Source organism: Molothrus aeneus, chromosome 3 (genome assembly GCF_037042795.1).
Source record: "Molothrus aeneus isolate 106 chromosome 3, BPBGC_Maene_1.0, whole genome shotgun sequence".
NCBI classification, from domain to species: Eukaryota; Metazoa; Chordata; class Aves; order Passeriformes; family Icteridae; genus Molothrus; species Molothrus aeneus.
The window spans coordinates 29072217-29092396 of NC_089648.1; the positions used below are offsets into that span (position 1 = coordinate 29072217).

Below are 20180 nucleotides of genomic sequence, written 5' to 3' on the forward strand. Positions count from 1 at the left end.
CCTCTTGCAATGAATATCTAAGAAGGAGATGCAAGACACCACAAAGATATGGATTGGGCAGGAGGTGTATCAGCCCCCTCTAAATAAAAACTTGTTTTAAATCCTGGCAGTTTTACAGATCCTTTCCAAATGTTTAACAAGCTATATGTAGAAATGCCATCTAATGTTACTGAAAAGAAGTCTTGAAAATTTATACCATTTTCTGCACTGCTTCACCAAGACCCTTTGACAATTCTGTAAATGTAGTAAGGAAGTTCATATGCCACATGATTTATCACTTTTGAACATGACCTTTCAATTGGCCCATTTCTTCCCCTTCTACAAAGCGTCATACAGACCAGCACAGCTTCATGATGTTCCTTTCTACCCTGCCACCCCTAATACAATCTATCCTCTGATTTGCCCAATCTTCATTTCATCTTTGAACACCTTTTATTTCTTTATAGAGCACCTGTTTTCACATGGGAAAAGCTGTACTGTACACTATATTTATTCCACATGACACATTATTTATTTTTTTCTGCTCATCAAGAATTTTTTTATGCATTCTTGAACAAAGTTTCAGTAACTGTCCACAAAAGAATGGCAAGTGATTTTCAATTTTCCAAGAGTATGGGAATAGTATGTCTAATTTCAGCAACTAAGTGATCTAAACTTGTTATTAATATATGCATATATATGTATTTAAATATGTACTGCTAATTAGAACAGATAGTATCTAATGAAAGAATACCCAAGCTCATTTTGAATGTTACGAAAATAGTTCTGCATATATTGGCTGATTCATGGAATGGGTCTTATTCTGGTTGAATTAGCAATGCAGATCTCCTGGAAGCTCCATTTCCAAAAAGAGAATTCAGATCTTTAGTCTCATTGCTACAAATGCTGAAGTCACTTTAAAGATTGGAATTCAGTTTTTTGTAGGTTTTATTTAAAATATAAAGGCCTTTAAACACCATGATTCAGCAGCTAATTGAGTGACACTAGTTCTGAACATTTTTTCATTAGTTCAGAATGGGTATATTCAATTAGGTTATTACTGGTGTATTCACTCCTTGTTTCTTCAGTGGTTTGAAAATCAGAATGGACACTCTGTGCTCTGCACGTGCACAAGTGCCTGAGCTGCATCAAGGCCATCAGATTTTACAGCAGTTCCATTACTGACTTGTGTGTGCTGGGGCAGAAGGCCAACAGATGCATCTGTATTTTGATCCTTAATGCCAATCCATATTTAGAGGTGAAACCTTTTCTCCTGAGAGCTCTGCTTCTACGGTTACAAAGCAGGTTAGATGAATGAACTCCTGCAGTGTATATGCTGTTAAGTTCATTATGGGATGGTATCAAATACAGGTTGCGTCTCTTAAAGGAATTTACTGCAGAAATGCTTCTTTTAGCACACTATAACTAAAAGCCAAAACAAATAACTTTTCTTCTAGTGTAAAGAGCATTGCAAAAGGGAATACATCTGCTAACTGAAGTTCATTTGCCCAAGTCATCAAACATGCCAGACTTCCACTCCCAGTGCAGAAGATTTCAATCTAGTAAATGTAATAATACATCTCACAGCTCTACAATTGTTTTCTGATGTTAGAAGTAAACTATGAATCACTCACTCCTCAGGTCTCTAATGCAAACATCTTGGAAAAACATTATGTAGTGCCTCAAAACATTTTTGCTCCTCTGAGCACCACAGAAACTTCTACACAATACATCATAAAAAAATTCACTTCCATTTCATCACCAGAGCAAAAATGGCTAAAGCCATAAAGCAGAGCACCATCCCTGCCTTACAGAGGAGACACTCAAAGGAAGCCCAAGACTGCACACCAGCAACTGTGAAGCTGCTTTCATCATTCCTGAGGAACCTGATGGGAAAGGGATATTGGAGAGAACAGAAAACAGAATAGGCTTCCATATTCCAGACCAGAGAGTTATCACAGACCTACAGCATGCTGTGTGTGGGTAATGAAAAACAACTGCCCTTTCTTCTTTGCTACACTCAAGAGCCCTGGTACATTTTTGAGTTTCTGAAGGCCGAGCTGTTCAAGTATCACTGCTGACATGGAAAGGCAAAGCCCTTCATTACCAAGTACCATCAATCACCTTAATTGTTCACTCTAGCCATTTATCCTTTCATTGCAGGCACCAACCACTCTGAAGGTTTAGCCTTCTATGCTACAGTGACCCCTTTTGATACATTCAAAGAAACTCCCACTGGTAATAAAAGAAAGTGAAGTCAACATTACCATAAAACCCTGAGCTTCTGATACTTAAAAATCATCTTACCTATCCACTAGGATCAGTATTTATTAGTTTCGTTCCCAAGTCAACAGGCAGAAGTTCAGAACTGTCAGAACTTGTACCATTTCCAAATTTCATTCAATAAACAACCTATGTTTGTATAGAGCCCTATACAAAGCCTATTCAAAAGCAGTCCTAGTAATGACACAGACATAAGCCTATGCAGAATTGTACTGTGTGCTTTGACTTCACATTCTTCACAAAATATTTTACTTCTCTTGCAAATTTGAAATTTTAATCAACAGATGTTCAAACAGAATTTAAAAATACCTTGTAACTTAAGAGTTGAAGATACTGCAAAAATTCTCTACCAAAGGTTAGAAGTATACTGTGTAAGGTTAGAAGAAAACTAACTACACCAAAGATATGATCTAACAAGGTATTGCATGAGTCTACAAGCAGATTTCTGTTCAATAACAGATTTTAACATCTCTTTAAGCAATGAACATATCTGCAGGCTATCATGCAGCACAACCAAACCAGGCAGATGAGCCAGCCGAGAAGATCAGCTCATGCTGCTGCACTGTTCAGAGCAACTGCACACCATTCACCCCCAAAACAACATTTATGCATCTCCCCCGTAGCCCTTTCAACTGGCAAGATGACTTAATGTGTTGCAAATTATACTAACAATAAAACTATTTATAAGTAAGTGTGGGAAGGAATTTTTTCTGTTTTTTTTTTAAAGACATGAAATAGGTAAGAAATGACTGGAAGAGCAGAACAAATAGCTACCAAGACCCAAAGCAAGATCCTAAAGGCTTCAGCACCTGAGGAGTGCAGTATGACCCAGCTTACTCCCCTGTGTTCTGGAGACTGTTTAGCAAGAACACGTGGTAATGAAAAGATGGGAATGTGCGCTGTAGTCCGGGGCAGCTCGGGGCCGCTCGGACACACTGCCTAGGCAATAGAAATGTATTCCAGTCTGCTGGTATCTGGTATTATTCTCTTTTAGACAGCTCCATTCATGCATCTACTCTAATTATCTCACCTCTCTGTTCTGTGGGAATGCTCTGCACTAGCATTGTCAGCTTTCATTACACAACTCAAGGAAATTTCAGGTTTACTGATGTTTTCTGTGTAACCGAACCAAATCCCACCCAGCTAAACAGCGAGGTTTTGGAAATAAGTGAACTAAACTCTTCTGTTTCTCTTTCCCAGCTTTGCAAGTTGACAGGGACTTTGACAAAGTGATAAGTACCTCAGAATAACTTGGATGGGAATCTTGTAATTCATTTCCAAGGGGAAAGAGGAGCACACCACAGTATGATGAAGCTTTTTAACCGGATAGATGTACTTATTAAAACTCCACAAAACTGAGGTAGTCCTTTCTATCATTTCCACTCCAAATTGAGTGGATGGAGAGTGTTAACCTCTAGGTGCTCAAAGCTAGAAGTCTCTAAATGTCAATGCACATTGTCTTAAGCATTGCCCACTCAAAGCACTTCAGTTCCATCAATCTTCACAAACAGCACACAGCTGTAAAAGGTTCACAAAACATACAGTAGGATGAAGTGTACTTTTCCTATTAACTTATTTTTCTAACCATTTGCTATGATCACTGCAACTTAATTTACAGTACTTTCTTCTTCATACAGATCATTGATACCCACTCACAACTACCAAAATGATCAATAGCTGAATCAAAGAGAGGAAAAGGAAAGGGGTGGTGTAAAACATCTTAGAATGTTTCTTTTACTTTGGCAATCTGTCCCTGGGACTGGATGGGCACCCTGGGACTTCCCTCCTGCTCTCAGTCAGTGATAATCTCAGGTTTCATGCTGGAAGCATACAGCTCTGTGATATCTCTGGTGCTATGTAAGAGTGTTCATGAGATTCTACAGATTCATTTTGTATTTCTACTACTGGTTTTATACTTAGGAGAAAAGAAAGGAGTAAGAATTTTTTTTCTGTTCTTCCTCTGTTTTGCTCTCTGCCATAAAGAGGGTAAAGCAATGTGTATGTATCTGCATTAGAGACAGAAAAAGCATTTGTGGAAAGGACTGCCCAAGAAGTGAATGGAAGAACTTGCATACGAAAGAGAGAGGACATAATTTTAATATTGTAGCAGCCACTGGACAGGTATGGTTAAAGATTCTGCAATAATTCTTCCAATTGCAAGGAAAAGACTCTGTATTTCCAAGTTTGGTCATGTATAACCTGTGTTTCAAAGTTGTTTTCTGTCTATTTCCTTTAAGATCATAAGCCTGGGAAGCTGCTTTAGGGAGCACACAAGAGATGCAGTTTGGCACTGTGGAGACCCTGCAAACAAAATATGTTCTATCCCAATTTGTGCTAATTTCAAATACACTTTCCTATTCATCTGACTACTTGCACAGAAAGATGTCAAACTATTTTTTCCTACATTGAATGTGACAAATTTTGAACAGAGAATTCATATCACTTCAGGACAAAGCATGTGCTGCTTTTTAGGGGAATTTTTTTGATCAACAATTCTTAAGGAGATTCTACACAAGGCACTACTCTATTCCTTGTCTTTGGAACTAAGAAGAACAACTCAAAGTTTCCTCCTGTTTCTTTGAAGACATTGTATTTGGAGTGGAAAAAATTAGGATATGGCACTCTTCTAGACTCGATTTTTAACTTCTACTGTAGTGAACACTAATCCCAGAGAACTAGGGAAAATGTTTAGGAACAGAGCTGAGGTTTTCAGGAAATTATTTCTGAATTTCAAATAATCCCTAATCAAAGTCATAAATACAGCACATTTACTTTGTAACAGTAAGTTGCCATTAACAAATGTTTGCTGTGTCCCAGTTCCATCATGCACCAGAAGAAGATGGTGGTTAAATAATTTGAACTGGACCATATTTTTCTTGTTGTACAGAACTCATGCATTTGAGAATAAACACTTCCACATCACAACTTCTACACCCACAATAGATTTGTAAGTTAAGGCTGTTATCTACTGGGGACAGACTATCAGAACAATTCAGGTCCAGGAATACTCCCACAGATACTCCATGCAATCAATACTCACTTCTAAAGTGCTTCATACCTGAGGTCACTGACTTACCCAGTGGTGACAATGGCATCTGTAGGCTCCCCTTCTGACCTATTACACTGTCCCTGGCTTTTGGTCTCAGCTTTCACCCACAGCAGTCAGGCACAAGCAGCAGCTGTGACACCACAAGCTCGCTCTCCAACCACCACAACTGTTGGGTCACTGCTCTTGTGTAATCTCTGCAGAACTGGGCTCTGGTCCCAGTTCATCTGTGATAAAGATGCAACTTCCCAGAAATTAGCATTTTAAATTGTCATGTAATCTGTTGATATAACTGGAAGAAACATTTTTCACCAGACTTGTGCAATTGTTGAAACACAAAGGCAGGGAAAAAACCCCAAATAACCAAAACCAGCTAAACTTTAATTTAACAAGAGAATTTTTGGAGAAACCATTTTGCTCCAAACAACTTAGAGCATCAAGTGAGGTATCAGATAATAAACATCAATGATAACTTATTTGAAGGAGGGGAAAAGTAAGGTTCAAAATTAAAAGTTTAGACTTCAGGTAGGTGAAGAGTTTCCTTATTTAAACAATTGTGTGACTTTGCAATGGCATATTCAAGAGGAATTAGTATCACTGCTACACTTGTAAAAGGAATATTCATTGCCACGTTTGCATGACCAAGAACACAGTGAAATAATACTGCACCTCCCAAATCATTCGTAGTTTCACAAGGTTATGTGGGAAAATAAATCCAAAGAACAGGATGCACAGTAAAAAAGCAGAATTATGTCAAAAAGGCCTCCTAGTGTCCAAGGCAGCTAATGAAGTAGAGGTAACTTGTACTAATAGGTGACACTATCACAAATGTTAGTACTGCTATAAAATTAGATCTTCCATGGGTTATACCAGCTAATCAAGAGGCATTTGTTTCCTACTCAACATATTTAGATTTGAGCAATAGACTCTCTAGATTTGAGTGGTGTGAAACCTTAATTAAAGTGTCCTGAGAAATGGCAGGTGGATGACAGAGCTCTCCTAAGGTCAGAGCTGGGACTTGTGCAATATTTAACACTTTAAAAAGAGCTGTGTGAGCTTTAGTACTTCTAGAATTCTCTACACCAAACCCACCTGAGCTTATACACTTCTCCCAGAAGCTGAGGATTTAATTAAAAGCTGAAGTGTACCCAAAAAGTTAATTAAAATAGCAAGCAATACCTAGTGATTCAATAATGTATGTGTGTAATTTTGTTTAGCCCAATGAAAATGCAGGAAAGATAAGGCTACTAATAAAGAACTGGAATGAATAATGAAAGGGTCTGTACTAACATCCAGTATGTGTGGCATTAATTTTCACAGGTCTCCTGGATCCTGCATGTATTTTGACTTCATCACATGCTGAATGCAATTGAAGGTTTGACTTTCAGTCAATTTCCTGAGTTGTATTACTTATGCCCTGGGTTTCAGTAGAGGTTGCACCATAGTGATCTACAGTCTGAGATCAGCTAGGCTGGCTGGCCAAACAAGAAAGATGCAGCTCTACTTCTTTTAAACCTAAATAAAATGTGCTTTATGTCTTCATTCCTTATTTACACCTTCTGTTCAGGGTCTCTTAGATTAGACCTTCTGCTCCATGAAAGTCTTCTGTAGCCTCTTGCAATCTATGTCAAGAGTAATTCTTCTAGTCATAGGAAAATAGAGCTCCATTCAGAAGTCCAATTTATACCACAAAGGAAAACAAATGCTTAGAGCAATGTACACTACCACTATTCCCTTTTTTTTTTCTTTTGGTGTAGACTTACAAAACATTCCTGGCTCCAGCTTGTTCAGAATATGGCAGGATCCCCATACATGACTTGTGCCTGTAACTTGCAACACTTTCATCAACTCAGGAATGTTTAACAGCTCTGAACACCTCTGAAGGTATTTGCATTTCAATACATACAAAGAAAGATACAGTAAAGAAATATATTACCTTTAAAAACTTAGTAAATACTCATATGTGATTATAATATCCACTGATGCAGTTTCTCAGCTCTTGAAACTTTCCTCCAAGGCCAGTAAGACTTAATACTTAAAGGTCCTGATGCAGACTAATACTATTCTTTTTACTTTTGTGAAAACTGATTCACACTGATCTCAATGCCATTTCCTTAGGACATCAATATCCTTAGAACATCCACATCAAGTAGTCTCAAGTCTCAGTACCTACCTTTAACACCTTCTTGTAACTGAATTACATAATTTAGGACCACAGGTGGTATTTTCCTCTAAGATAAGATTTTATTTAAGGGGAAAAATATTCTAGCTCCTGGAAAGAATTCTGACTTTTCAAGCAAATTTAGACAATTCCTTTCAATTATCCTTTTTCTCCTCCCAGTTCTGGTACAGCAGTTGTGGCTATGTTCTTTCCTCACTTCTTCCTGCAAATATCTTAGACTTTCATCAACAAAATTTACATTCATCGCTACCTAAGCCTTACCTTAAGTAGCTGGTAATGTTCCTTCAGGATTAATCAGATTATTATGGCATATTTTTGGACCTTCTGTGTCTACTTCAATTATCAAATACTAGTAGAATCAGTACTTCTGTGTACAGCTGTTTTTAACATATGGACATATTTGAATCATTTTTAAGGGGGACTTATCTGTCCTTTTTTCCTAAGAAAAAAATGACTCAGAGACTGAGCAAATACTTCCCTAAAGGTACCTGGAAAAGATATGAGATAGTCTCAGATAGCTTTTTATGTTCAAGTTCACTAGGCCATGTGTCTCTTGTGCATAAATGACAATTAAAAAATTGTATCATCTTTCTCTTTATGGACACACTTCACTCTTCTGTAACTACAATACAGGTATGTAGGGAAGAGATTCAATGTGGCACACTTACAAAATGCTGATTTTTCACCCAGCACTGCAGTTCCCATTTGAAAACCCCAGAAGGTTATATAGTGATGGACTTACTACATCAGTAATGTCAAAATAAAACCACTTTTTGTTTTTAGAAGGAACAGCCTAACTTGTTTTACTTAAGGAGGACTTGGGGACTTAAGAGATGAGCAGCCCATTTCAATTAAATGGACTGATTGGGACTACAGGAAGGTAAGGAACAGGCTCAGTACATATTACTAAATCAACACTGCCAAACTTTTGGTAGCACAATGGAAGAAATCAAAATCAGCACATCCTGAAAGAAACCCATGTTAATTGAACAAGCCGGAGAATTCTACTGGAGCCTCTTCAAACAATATTTCATGATTCCTAATTATAAGGAGCATGAACTCCATTAACACTTTTAAAGCTGCAGACAGCTTTTCTGAAACCTAGACACTAAAGCATTTTTCTGGGTCCTACACTTGGAGTCTAGGATGCACCAATTAATCAACTACTTCTTCATTTCCAGTACCTTCAGAATACATACTAGAAAAACCAACATTAGTTAACAGCTCCTATTCCCCATCCATTAAACTGGAGTCTTGGAATAACATCTTCATAAAATACAACAAAACAAACCCCCCTCCCCCCTCTAAGTTCAAGTTCAAACTACAATAGTCTTTGTGTTTTGTTAGGTATTTTTTTAATACTTGCAGCAATATAAGGTAAGATGCTGGACATTCCTGAAATGGCTGAAGCAAAAGAACTATTCTGGGAGCAACTCCCTTAGGAGAACAGCCAACATAGGACAGCTGAATGTGGCACATCTTACAAGCTGACAGTAAGACTTGCCAGGGCTGTAGTAACCAGTCACTAATAAGATTTATTTTAATACTTCTTACTGAACTGGCTGACTCATACTCTCCAGAAGCACTGTGCATATTTCGTCTCAATCAATGGAAGTACATCTGTTATACCAAGACAGAATCATGCCCTGAAGCCATTTTGGCTTGTACCAGATAAACCTTATCCATCTAGAAAGTGAATTTACCAGCACCATTACAAATTCTCCTCCACAGAAAAAGGTTCCATGGAAATGGAACTATGATTTAATATATGACCAAGTTTTAAAAGAAACATTAGTTTCAATACATGTTTGACAACTTTGTATAAAGATGGAGCAGCTTATCTATTCAAATTTGTTTCTTTTTTCCTGTTTTTCTGAAGATTATTTCTAAATTAACTGAGTAAATCAAATCACTCCAAATTTATTTTGGCACAATCCAAACAAGTGCTTCATCTCCTGTATTTATGGACCAGCAGTTCTGTTATCCAAGTTAAGAATCTGCAGCTGCTTTTCTTCCACTTTTTTGATTACTCATTGACAGTGAGACTTGCTGCCATTTTATCTGTAAGTACAGTCTCTGCTGTGTGGATGTATTTTGTTTCTGCTAGTGCTTGATAGGAGTCTGTTTTTCTCTCCCTCTTATCTCTGTGCTTAGACCAAACAAAACAAACCAACAGTAACACCAAGAAAAGAATTTCAAGAGATTGTTATAGATTTATACAGAACTAAATGAAAAACAGGGATGTGAAAAATAAGCACAGTAACTAGGAAGGAAATTTATGCCCTTCTAAAGGAGCAGGCTGTCGTGGGTCATGTGCTCCACCCTCAATTCCAGGTGCTCAGCACCCTGAGGTGGCTCTCTGGCTGAGTTGCAAAGCTTGACTCTTGTTTCCTGGCTCAGTCTTATTGCTGTAGAGGCCACTTGTGAACTGCATCCCTTCCAATCAAAAAGCAGACAAACATCAGTACTTGCCAACATCTCACAAATTAAAATTGCAAACCACCACATTCTGCCTTCACCTCTGCCTGAGGTTAGTGCTCACAGCAGCCTCCCCCAAGAGCAGCAGCGAGTGCACAGCTGTTAGGCCAGATGCATTCCAGGAAATTGTAGCTTCTTACAACATAACCTAGGCCAGTAAAATTCCAAGAAAAGCTTTCTTGTCCACACAGGCAAGAAATATGGCTAGCAAGCGTTTGATCATGTTTGCAACATGACTGAGCAATTATTTTTCAAGTATGATCAAGCTGGAAGGTTTCAATGTCTTCCCGTCCTCCTAAGTACCCCCTCTGGCCCAAGAACAGGAAAAACATTACAATTCCTATCTGAGAAGCACACAAACAAATGGCACTGCTGCTGGAAGCTGCAGCCTGGCTTGCTTTGCAGGGCCCATTATCTCAGGCACCCCTCTGATCGCCAAGAGCCAGGTGGAGTCTGAGGTACAGACACACCCATAAGGATGTGGCCAACAAACACCAAAGTGTTCTACACAAAAGCTGCTGCAGAGCTGGCACCCTACACTAATTTTTCTCTAACTGCTGACTAGAATGGATCATATTTCGCATGCAATTCCAAAAACAAGATCACTGAAGAGTTCTGCATGTTGGCTTGTGCTACCAGAACTGCTTTTTACTGTAAAACTGTAAGCCTCTTTCATAAAATTAAATTTTGCTTTCTGTGCAAATAGTTTCTATAGAGTAAAAGTTTACAGCTCAGTGTCTTTTAAAACTGTACATGACTTTATTTAGTAGCAATATACATCTAGTCAAGCAATTAAGGGCAGGCCTAGAAATTTAGAGTGTTATTTGCAACTAATCAACCTGTATTTTTTACAATACATTTCCAAAACTCAGTGTTTTATAGCTACTTCCACTCACACATTCAGTGTCCCTACTTTTGAACCAACTCTCTGGTAACCATCCAGTTATGACACCACTGAGGCAACAACTTCTTTTTCAGATCAAGGATCACAGGCGGTTGATTTCAGAGTGCTTGCAAAAATGCTGTAACAGTGTAACTGGAAGAGTATGATTCCTGCAATTCTTTGATGATAAAACTGACTCCTAAATTTAATATTAAATAAAAATGATTTCAATACAATCATTACCCATTGTAAGACACTGAACTATTGGAAGGGCCAAACTAGAGAACACTGCTATCTGCAGGACTTGCCTACTCTTACTGTCACCTACAAACAGTGCACAATAAGCTGATTTTGTTTTAGTGGTGTTGGTACAAAGGTTATGCCATCAGAAGCTCAAAATGAGAATTCATTTAAAAATTTCTCTTTCTCACTGGAGCTTGCAAAGTGCATCAGCAATTAACAATTCCTATCACTTCTCCCAGTTTGCTGTGTGAAAAGGCTCAGAACTCATCTTACAAATTGCTCTTTTGAAGATCAAAGGGAAGCCGAATTTGTCTTGTGTGTGCTCTGGATGAGTTTGTAATTTACTGGAACTTTCAGAGGAGGTTTGGCAGCACACTCGTTTGACAGCCCCGGGGCACAGGATTCAGGGGAGCTCTGTGACTCTTCCCTTCTGAGTTCCTTCCTTAGCTTTAATTGGCGCCTCATTAGAAATTAATGAAAATGACATCCTCTGTTCTTCCTGCTCCGGGCGTAGAATGCTACAAAAAGACCCATCACAATTCATAACACATTCAATTTATACAGCAATGGCTCTTAAGCATTATTTATGAGATATGAATTTCTTGTCAGCAGTTAGTAACTTGAACACAGCGGAAGAAGAATGAAAAAATATCTTGAGAGTATGTGTGTATGAAAACAAACAAATCTCTCTACATCTGAAAAATGTTGTGTTTGAATTGCTGGAACTCCCTTCTCAGTAGTGAATTGTTGTTCTTCACAGCAAAGCCCTGCAGCACTGTCAAATCTGTCTAAAATTCCATGTAGTGTCAAGGGAACAAGCTCAGCAGCATCACCTCCCTCTGGACAGGGCTTACAGGAGACAGGAGAGCCAATACAGCAGCCTCCCAAAGATCTCTGAGCTGATGTAAAGCACCAGTCACTCTCTCTGTCTCCTTTCCAAAAAGGCTGTGACTTGTTGGACAAGTCCCAGTTAACTGGATCAGTATTTGCAGATACATCTACATTAAAACACTGTTCAGTATGTATAAATTTTCCTTTCCACTATGTCTCACTAAAAATCTCACTGGAGGATTCACCAGGACAAATCATCAAAAAATAAGATGATTTCCAGTACTTTTAACTTTAGGACAAGAAGATACACAACAGGAAACAATTAAATTGTTGGTCTGTGGAGTGAATTTGGATTTTAACAAGACTGTTTCAGACACAGCTTTGGATCAACATTTTTATGCTTTAAATCCTTTTTTCTTACATCCAAGCAAACGCACACACTCATCATTCTGAAGATGATGTCTGCCTTTTTAACGATCCTGATAGCAGATTTTCTCTTAATGTTTAAAACTGGGAGGAGTTTCCCCCATTTTTTCCCATTGCTTTAGTTCAGGATTAAGATGCCAAGAATTTAATAGCAGTGGTTCAAAACTCAGTTCAAACAATGTTCTATGCTGACCATTACTTTTGAAGAGTGTATGCGCTTATTTTATACCAGTTGATTCTATCTCATCACCTCCACCTGACCACACATCATTCATTACCTGTGCTTCACATTAGGACAGAAAAGTATAACCCAGTCATGTGGATTTAGAAAACATTTTAAACAAAGCACAGTTTGACAGATTTGTTCTACTGCATTTCCATCACGTCCTCCCAGGGTTTTTGAATGGGCTTGTCATTCATGACCTAAAGCAAACTAATTTTACAGACAGCAGGGCAAGCTAGCAAGAATGGTTTCTCAGGCAGCATCTTTAAAACTGACCAGAGACACATGCTGCTGATCATTGGTAAAGCAGTTTGGGTGATGTGAAGCTGAGGTGCCCAGGGTGGCTCAGTGGTAGCATTTGGCTTGCTTCTTATTAATCTGACTATTAAAGGTAGGTGGCACAGGGTATGCCCACACTGACATCACATCAGAGCAAAGATAACAGACCCTTACTGCACACAGTATTAATGAAACATTGTAACTGCACAGAAACCAAAGATTTCCAGTTTTTTTTAGCCTCTTGGACACATGGAAATAGACTCCTGCCTTCTATTTTCTCATTAAAAGTACAGAATAGAAATGTTTATAATCCAAACTATAAACTGTGTAGGATGTAATACAGGAATGCAAATTTTCATCTCCTCACTTATTGGCTGAGGAATTCAGAATTTTTTTCACATTCATGTTTTATTAACACATTTTATGAACTTTAACAGAAGTATTTCCATAAAGCTATATATATCCAATAGAAGAAAATTAAAGAATAATTCCTACAACATTTATATTACAACAGTATTGAATTATGGAACCACTTCATGAAAACTTGAGAGGAACCAGCTAAATGTATCTGTAATCCAGTTTACAGAAAAAAAGGCAGGTCTTATATAATTTTAAAAACATTACTGATCAATGAAAGGGCTTTTTAAAAGTTGCTTTCAATGTAATTGCTCTTACATAGCTCCAATATTGCAGAATGCAGGAAAGATTAATGATGTTACATAATGGTTAAGCAATCATTTTTCCAATCCACCCCAAAATTCAAACTCTCCCACTATTTGGGACCATTCTGCAATTTCAATCAGGTGCCTGTGAGCAGGCTCAGTTGTTATATACTTGACAACAGCAGACCAAGAACAGAAATTCCTGCCTCTCAGAAATTCCTGCTCCATGCTGAGCAGAAAGAGCCATACCAAAATGTGTCATTGATAGCCCTGAATTTCTTCAGTTTGATAAAAAAAATGTTACCAGACACTTCAAAGTATCCTGACACATGATTTCCATAACAGGAATTTCAACATTATAGCTATTGATTTCATGTTTGGTGGCTTCACATATCATGTAAGTTCTGTGCCAGTGCGCCAATGTCAAAACAAAGCCTTATCTCATGTCCAAAAGAGCCCAACACAATAGTAATCTCTAGAGCCTGAGGACAGACAGATGCTGAAGAAGAGAACAAAGCATAACCCAAAATCTTTGCAGCTTTCTATCGCTTCTCCTCACTTGGCATTTGGTATTCAGTATAGGATTAACTGTCTCTGTTACTACCTTAGCCCACCCTTCCTCTCCACACTGCTGCTCAGAAGGACATGCCTTCTCTCCAGATAATGGTTTCAACACGAGATGTTATATTTGACAGGTGCAACATGAATTGCACCTATCACTTGTGCAGATCCCTTGGAAATTATCCCCTGTCTGAGACACAATGGAGTAACTGAAACAAACTTCTCCAAATGTATCAATAAAACGACTGTCAGAGAGTTCAATGCAACCCTCAATACATGATTATATGAAAAAATAATTAGCAGGTAAAACTACCACATGCCATTATCACTGGGTCTAACAAGCACATTTAAACCAGTTAAGAACACAATTGTTCCATGAAGGAGAGAGCATCTCCTTTGGAATCCAGTCACATTAACATGTTCTGAATAATGTTCTGAAACATTATTGTTTCAGAAAGATTATTTGCATTTAATGTGAAACCCCAAATTAGCTGCCTGCATGGGATTATTGTCTTCAATTCAACTGCCTGAACACTGTCATCAACTTTGGAAAAGCCAAGTTGGATGATTTTAAGTGTATGGTGAACAGTAAGTCTTCCCCACACAAACTAAGTGTGAGAATGGAAATATTTTCTGTTAGAGGGGGTTTTTTGATTTAAGTTTTCAATATTTATGTAATTATAACATCCAGAACCAGCTACTGACCTATGTTCCTTTACACCTTATAGAAACCTTCTTTGCATATTTATTGATGTGCTTTGTGCTTTATTTATTGATGTGCTTTGTGCTTCTTCTCCTGTCAAGTGGGTATGATGCCCTTCCTGCCTTAAAGGGAACTTCTGAAGCTGAATTCATTAATATCTGGCATCTCTTGAGACAAGGCATTAAGGCCAAAGTTTTAAAGGGGAAATTTGAGGAACTAATTATAACTTTTTGCTACCAATGGAAGCTATAGCTTCTGTTTAAAGCTTCTTTGCAAGGTGAAAAACACAAGTGTTCTCTGTATTTCCATGTGTGACCCAGACCTGAGCACGGCTGCGTTCGAAAGCCGGGTGCTACTGCCGAGCTGTACTCACCACAGCGACACGATCCCAGCTCCTGCTGTACTAGTTCCAGTTTTGTTTGGCACTGGAAGCATCGACGTCTACTCTTCTGTTTGGATCGACTGGTTTCTTCAGGCCTGTCATTACTGTCATCCAGTAGCCGTGGCCGTTTCACAGGAGAAGCCTCACTCTCCGACTGTGAATCTGTTGTATTCACAACAAATATTTTAGGAAAAATATTAGAATTTCCTTGCTGAGGCATCCCTTTAGACAGACTGAAGGTATATTGCTTTCAGCTGATATATTGCTTTCAGAGGTATCACAGCAAGCAGTGTGATATCTCCCATTGTATTGCATATGCATGTTTTCTTAATAACCAAAATGAGCATCAAGTAAAGGACAAATTATCTTTGTTCCCTGTAAGAACACCTCCTGCTATCAATACTGAGTATAAAGTGAACTGATTAGCTTCCTTCCAGCCTTGGCTGGGTCATATGGAGATACATGTAGAGCATACACCATCCTAAACAATTGCAGGCTTCATCTGTTATCTCGTTTATTTTCTCCTGCACCGCCTTCGGTGTCCCCACACAAACTGACTGAAGTGATTGAAAACAACCTAGCACAGGTTTGACCTATTTCCTCCCTGGACAGGAGGGGGATTTTTCAAGCACAGCATGTAAATTGTATCTCTTATGACTGAAGGCAGTACATGAAAGCACCATACCGTGCTTCCCTCTCTTTTCACATGGATAACAATTTAAATGTAAATTAGTATACACCAACAATACAAGCCCAAACAAAATAAGCATGATCTGTACATACATCCTATAAATTCCAAATGCCCAGCCATTTCTAAAGTATTAGTCAGAATACTATTTGCATTAATAACTTCATAAATTTCAGCTTGTAAGAAAATGGTTTGTGGAAAGCCTTTAAGAGTTAAAGTTTATAACAGTCTTACTTCAGGTAGTGTAGTGCCTTTTCTTTTTTCAGCCTTTCTTATTTTTTACAATGGAGAGTGTACTGACAACGGTTCTAGAGTAACACATGGAATGCACGTTATTGACTGAACAGTGAGATGCCCAAGCCTTGTTTTTGTGGCATGTCAGAGACATGACATTTCAGTGGATCTGCTGCTCTGCAAACCAAGTCAGGTCAGAAAAGATATTTTCCCTTCCCAGATCTGTGCACAGTAGAATCAGTGCTGTATTTCTTTGTAATACAAACTGCAAATAAATCTAATCCCAACTGTACTAAAAATTAAATTGTTGGTTGCAGTGCTGCAAGGAGCTGCTGAAAGACATTACTGCAATCAGTCAGTATTCTACTGCATGATGGTGAGCAAGGAAGAAAAAGCCCATTAGCTGAGTTAAATCCCTTTACAACCAACATTAATCCAACAAATAATAGGCTAAATCTATCTTTTTGCCAGGATGGTAACCCATTGAATATGTCTGTACCATTATTCTAAGATTCCATTGCTTATGTCTGCTTTGTGCTGTCCTGGATTAGGCAGGAGAAGGTAACTGCCATGGATACAACACTGTCCATAACCTTGATGTGTCAGCTATCTTACCTGAGCCACTGCTGATCAACATCATGACTTTCCTTGAGTAAACACCTAAAGGAGTCAGACTTGGAATACATGGTAGCTTCTCCCTTGGGGGAGGCTCTGTTAACTTCTCCTGGCTCCTCACATGCAATACAGACTAATTCACATTTCTTACCTGTGTTTCAGCCCTTGTGGCACAGTGTTTTTCCTGTTGTACCCCACTGTTCACAGACATTACAAATAAACACCTTGCCTCACTGGGGCCTATGTTGTTTGTTTCTGCCACACTGCTCTTAAGATATGCTGAAAATGTGCCTGGCTTTCCAACAAGTATAAAGTTTCTGTATCTCACATTTCATAGAAGAGTGAACTCCTTTCTGCACTGCATATAGGTGATAAGTTTTTATTAAGCTGCAATGATTTTATCTGATGTGTGCCTCAAGACAGCCACCTTTTTGATCAGTGTCACAGATTACAATTTACACCTTACAAAATACATATATTAGGCCTAAACTAACATTCAGTACATAATGTACTCCACCTCTGCATGCCTGGCTGTGCAGGAGCCTTGGCAAGGAAAAGAATGTAGTGCATAATGCATTAATACAGCTATGGAACAACTAGTCCTGTCTTAAATCTCTGGAGATAACAGTTCAAGGGAAAGATCCTCTGAACAGACTGCCTGACTCCCTGAACAGAGATCCCAACTCATGTCCCATGGACACATGTTTTCAGAGTGGCTAGAACACCAGGCTGGGGTGTATAAGGACACCCCCTCCAACAGGCAGATTCTGTCCTGTGAGCTGGCTGACTCAGCGTGCAGTAAAACCTGCCCCAGCCCACCCTGCTGCCCCAAATGGAAGATGCACATCATTTGCAGTTTATTCACTACTCAGATACACTGCCAGTATGGAACAGCTGCCCCCCCCCATATTTGCCTCTGGAAATATAAGCCATTCTGGTAGTTCTCAGAAGCAAGTTTGGTATTCTGAATTACACTGATGGAAACCATAGTGGTCTGCTGATCCTGAAGTCCAATTCATGGTGTGAGTCAGGCAGTGTCTAATAAGTTAATGAAACCATACGCCTTAATGAGAAAAACAGCTACCTCAAGTCAGGCTAGTAGTCCTACAAATGAAAATACTTAATCATACACTTTCAGTTAATTGGTAATGACTAACTGAATATTAACATGAGTTGTTCATTATCATAGAAATTATAGATATCTCATTTTTTACAATGTGTATCTCTCTGCCATAAGCTAAACCACTTAGCACTGAGGCAAACTCAACCTGGCTCTCAGGGACAGCACCATCTCTCTGATCACTGATTGCCCAGGACCTTGAACACAGGAGTCCAAGCTAACACTTATCACAAACCAGACCCACAGCTCACACACTTCCATCTTCCCATGGGCAAGTACAGCAAGCAAGGAGAAAGCACAGAGCAGAAATCAGACCTCTTAGAGTCAGTCCAGTGTGGATTTCTTCCAGATCACGTTGCTTTTCATGATACTGACACATGCAGTACAGGACACGAGATACATCTTCCAGCACCTGGAATCTTGCAATCTTAAAGTTCAAAGATCTGATAGCAAAATGAAATTGCCCTACATAGCTTTACTACCTGGAGTGCAACTGAAAAAACCCCCTAGGAATACAGGCTGAAGTGCTGCAACCAGAATCAAGAATAAATGCCCAGCATGAACCTTTAAACAACCAACAAAGCCTACAGAGAAGAGGATTCTCTCAGCCAGTGACTGACAGTGGCTTTTCTCAGAAAGTTGGTTAATTCAACAACAGTTACTTCTTTCTTTGCTTGTAAGAAACATTTTCCATGCTCAACTTACATTTTATTATTGCACCTAAACCAACAAATACCCAGTCTGAGAGAAAAACAAAAATGCTCTTCTTCTACCCACAGATGTAAAAATCATAAAACTTCTCTGTAAAAATGAACAATAAGGATTAGAAATCCCCAAAATTTCTGGAAGAAACTACTAAGCAGAGTAACTGCCATTGACACATCCCCACTGGAAATTTAATTCTGAGTTAAGAAGCAAGGATTCTTCTGATATCTGATGGTGGAGATCCTTCTAATTGTGAATCAAACTCCCATTTGAAATGAGAGAACAAAGAAGTTCAGTTAGGCAAGGCTGAAACTGGAGGCTTGTCTGGAATCAATAAGCAGAGCAGTGTTCTTAAAACTCTTATGTCATGAACAGAGACTTACATTTGTTCCTCACTGTCCCTGTTCTCATCTTCATTACTCATATTCTCCCCTCAAAATTTTTCCAAAAAAATGGTGCCTGAGCTGATTTTCACTCCCTTACTCTCCAGCCTTGGAGGAGTTTGCAGGCTGCATGCAGATGGCATCAGTTCCAATCATGATGGCTCCTCCATGGCATTTGGGGAGAGAGTGGGATGCTCTAGGCCCAACAGAGACACGGGCTAAAAAAACTTAACAGGGAAGGAGGAAAATGGAAGAGGTGGGAAAATCATAAGAAAAAGAGGATCTCTCCTCTGCTGCTGCTTTGTTCAAGATGAATCTGTTTAATCTCTGGTTTCATGACAGCTTTTGAGGCACTCAATCAGGTTTTTTTCTAATCACAAAGAACCCATCACACAGACTGGCATTTATGATCTCAGCTGTCTGTGCAAACACCAGAACAAGCAGTCTTTAATGAAACCTCAAACATTACTGCCATCTCCCCTGAAACTATTTTAGAAGCAGCTTAAACTGTTAAAATCTCTGCCCATGAAGAAACTTGCATAGTCACAGACAACAACAATGTAATATGGATTAACTAAAATTTGAGCAATAGCTTGTTGCCAATTTCTAGTTGGTTTGTTTTCTTTCTTTTTTAAAATTCATTATTCTGTTCTTAGATGAGGGATTACTTAACTGCCTGGCATGTTGATTATGCATTAAAAATTTCATCTAGAAAAAACTGCCTCCATACAAATCTTCCCTATCACATTTACCAGAATCATAATTTAAAATAATCTCTCTAGTTCAAATGAATCTAAAATTAACACAGTGGTTCCAAAACCCTTTTGTTTGTTGACTATTAATAAAGAAACAGAAAATCAAGACTAACACCTCATAAGCCAAGTCTGACAACTGTGACTGCCTCAGTCCCTCCCTGTTGCTGCACAGTGCTGTGGAAAATGTTATTCTGAAACTCTGATATTTCATTGAAATGAACATCTTATCTTTTCTTCTCACACAATCGTGACTGCATCTCAAGGCTGTGCACCTCTTTGGAAGCACTACCAATCATAAGAAATGTATTTCTTTTGTGAATTCACCTCAGTTTTTTTTAAAACACTACAGATGTCTCAAAAATATCTTACATAAGCCCTTTGGTAATATTTAACCACACAATCTCTTTTCTAGTATCATTGCAGGGCCTTTAGCATCATTATTTCACCAATTTATTTTTTCCCCTCCATAGAGTTTAAAAGCAACAGCACTAAAACTCAATGTCCCTAAACAATGTGGAA

General features: G+C 38.6%; 1 protein-coding gene across 1 annotated transcript in view; it reads right to left on the reverse strand.

Moving 5' to 3' along the window:
* The window catches only part of ZFAND3 (zinc finger AN1-type containing 3), a 135115-nt gene that overhangs the window by 4395 nt on the left and 110540 nt on the right, over positions 1 to 20180 (reverse strand). Inside the window, exon 6 of the mRNA XM_066546547.1 lies at positions 15153 to 15323. Coding sequence (XP_066402644.1) covers positions 15153 to 15323 — 171 coding nt within the window. The remainder of the gene's footprint in view (positions 1 to 15152; positions 15324 to 20180) is intronic.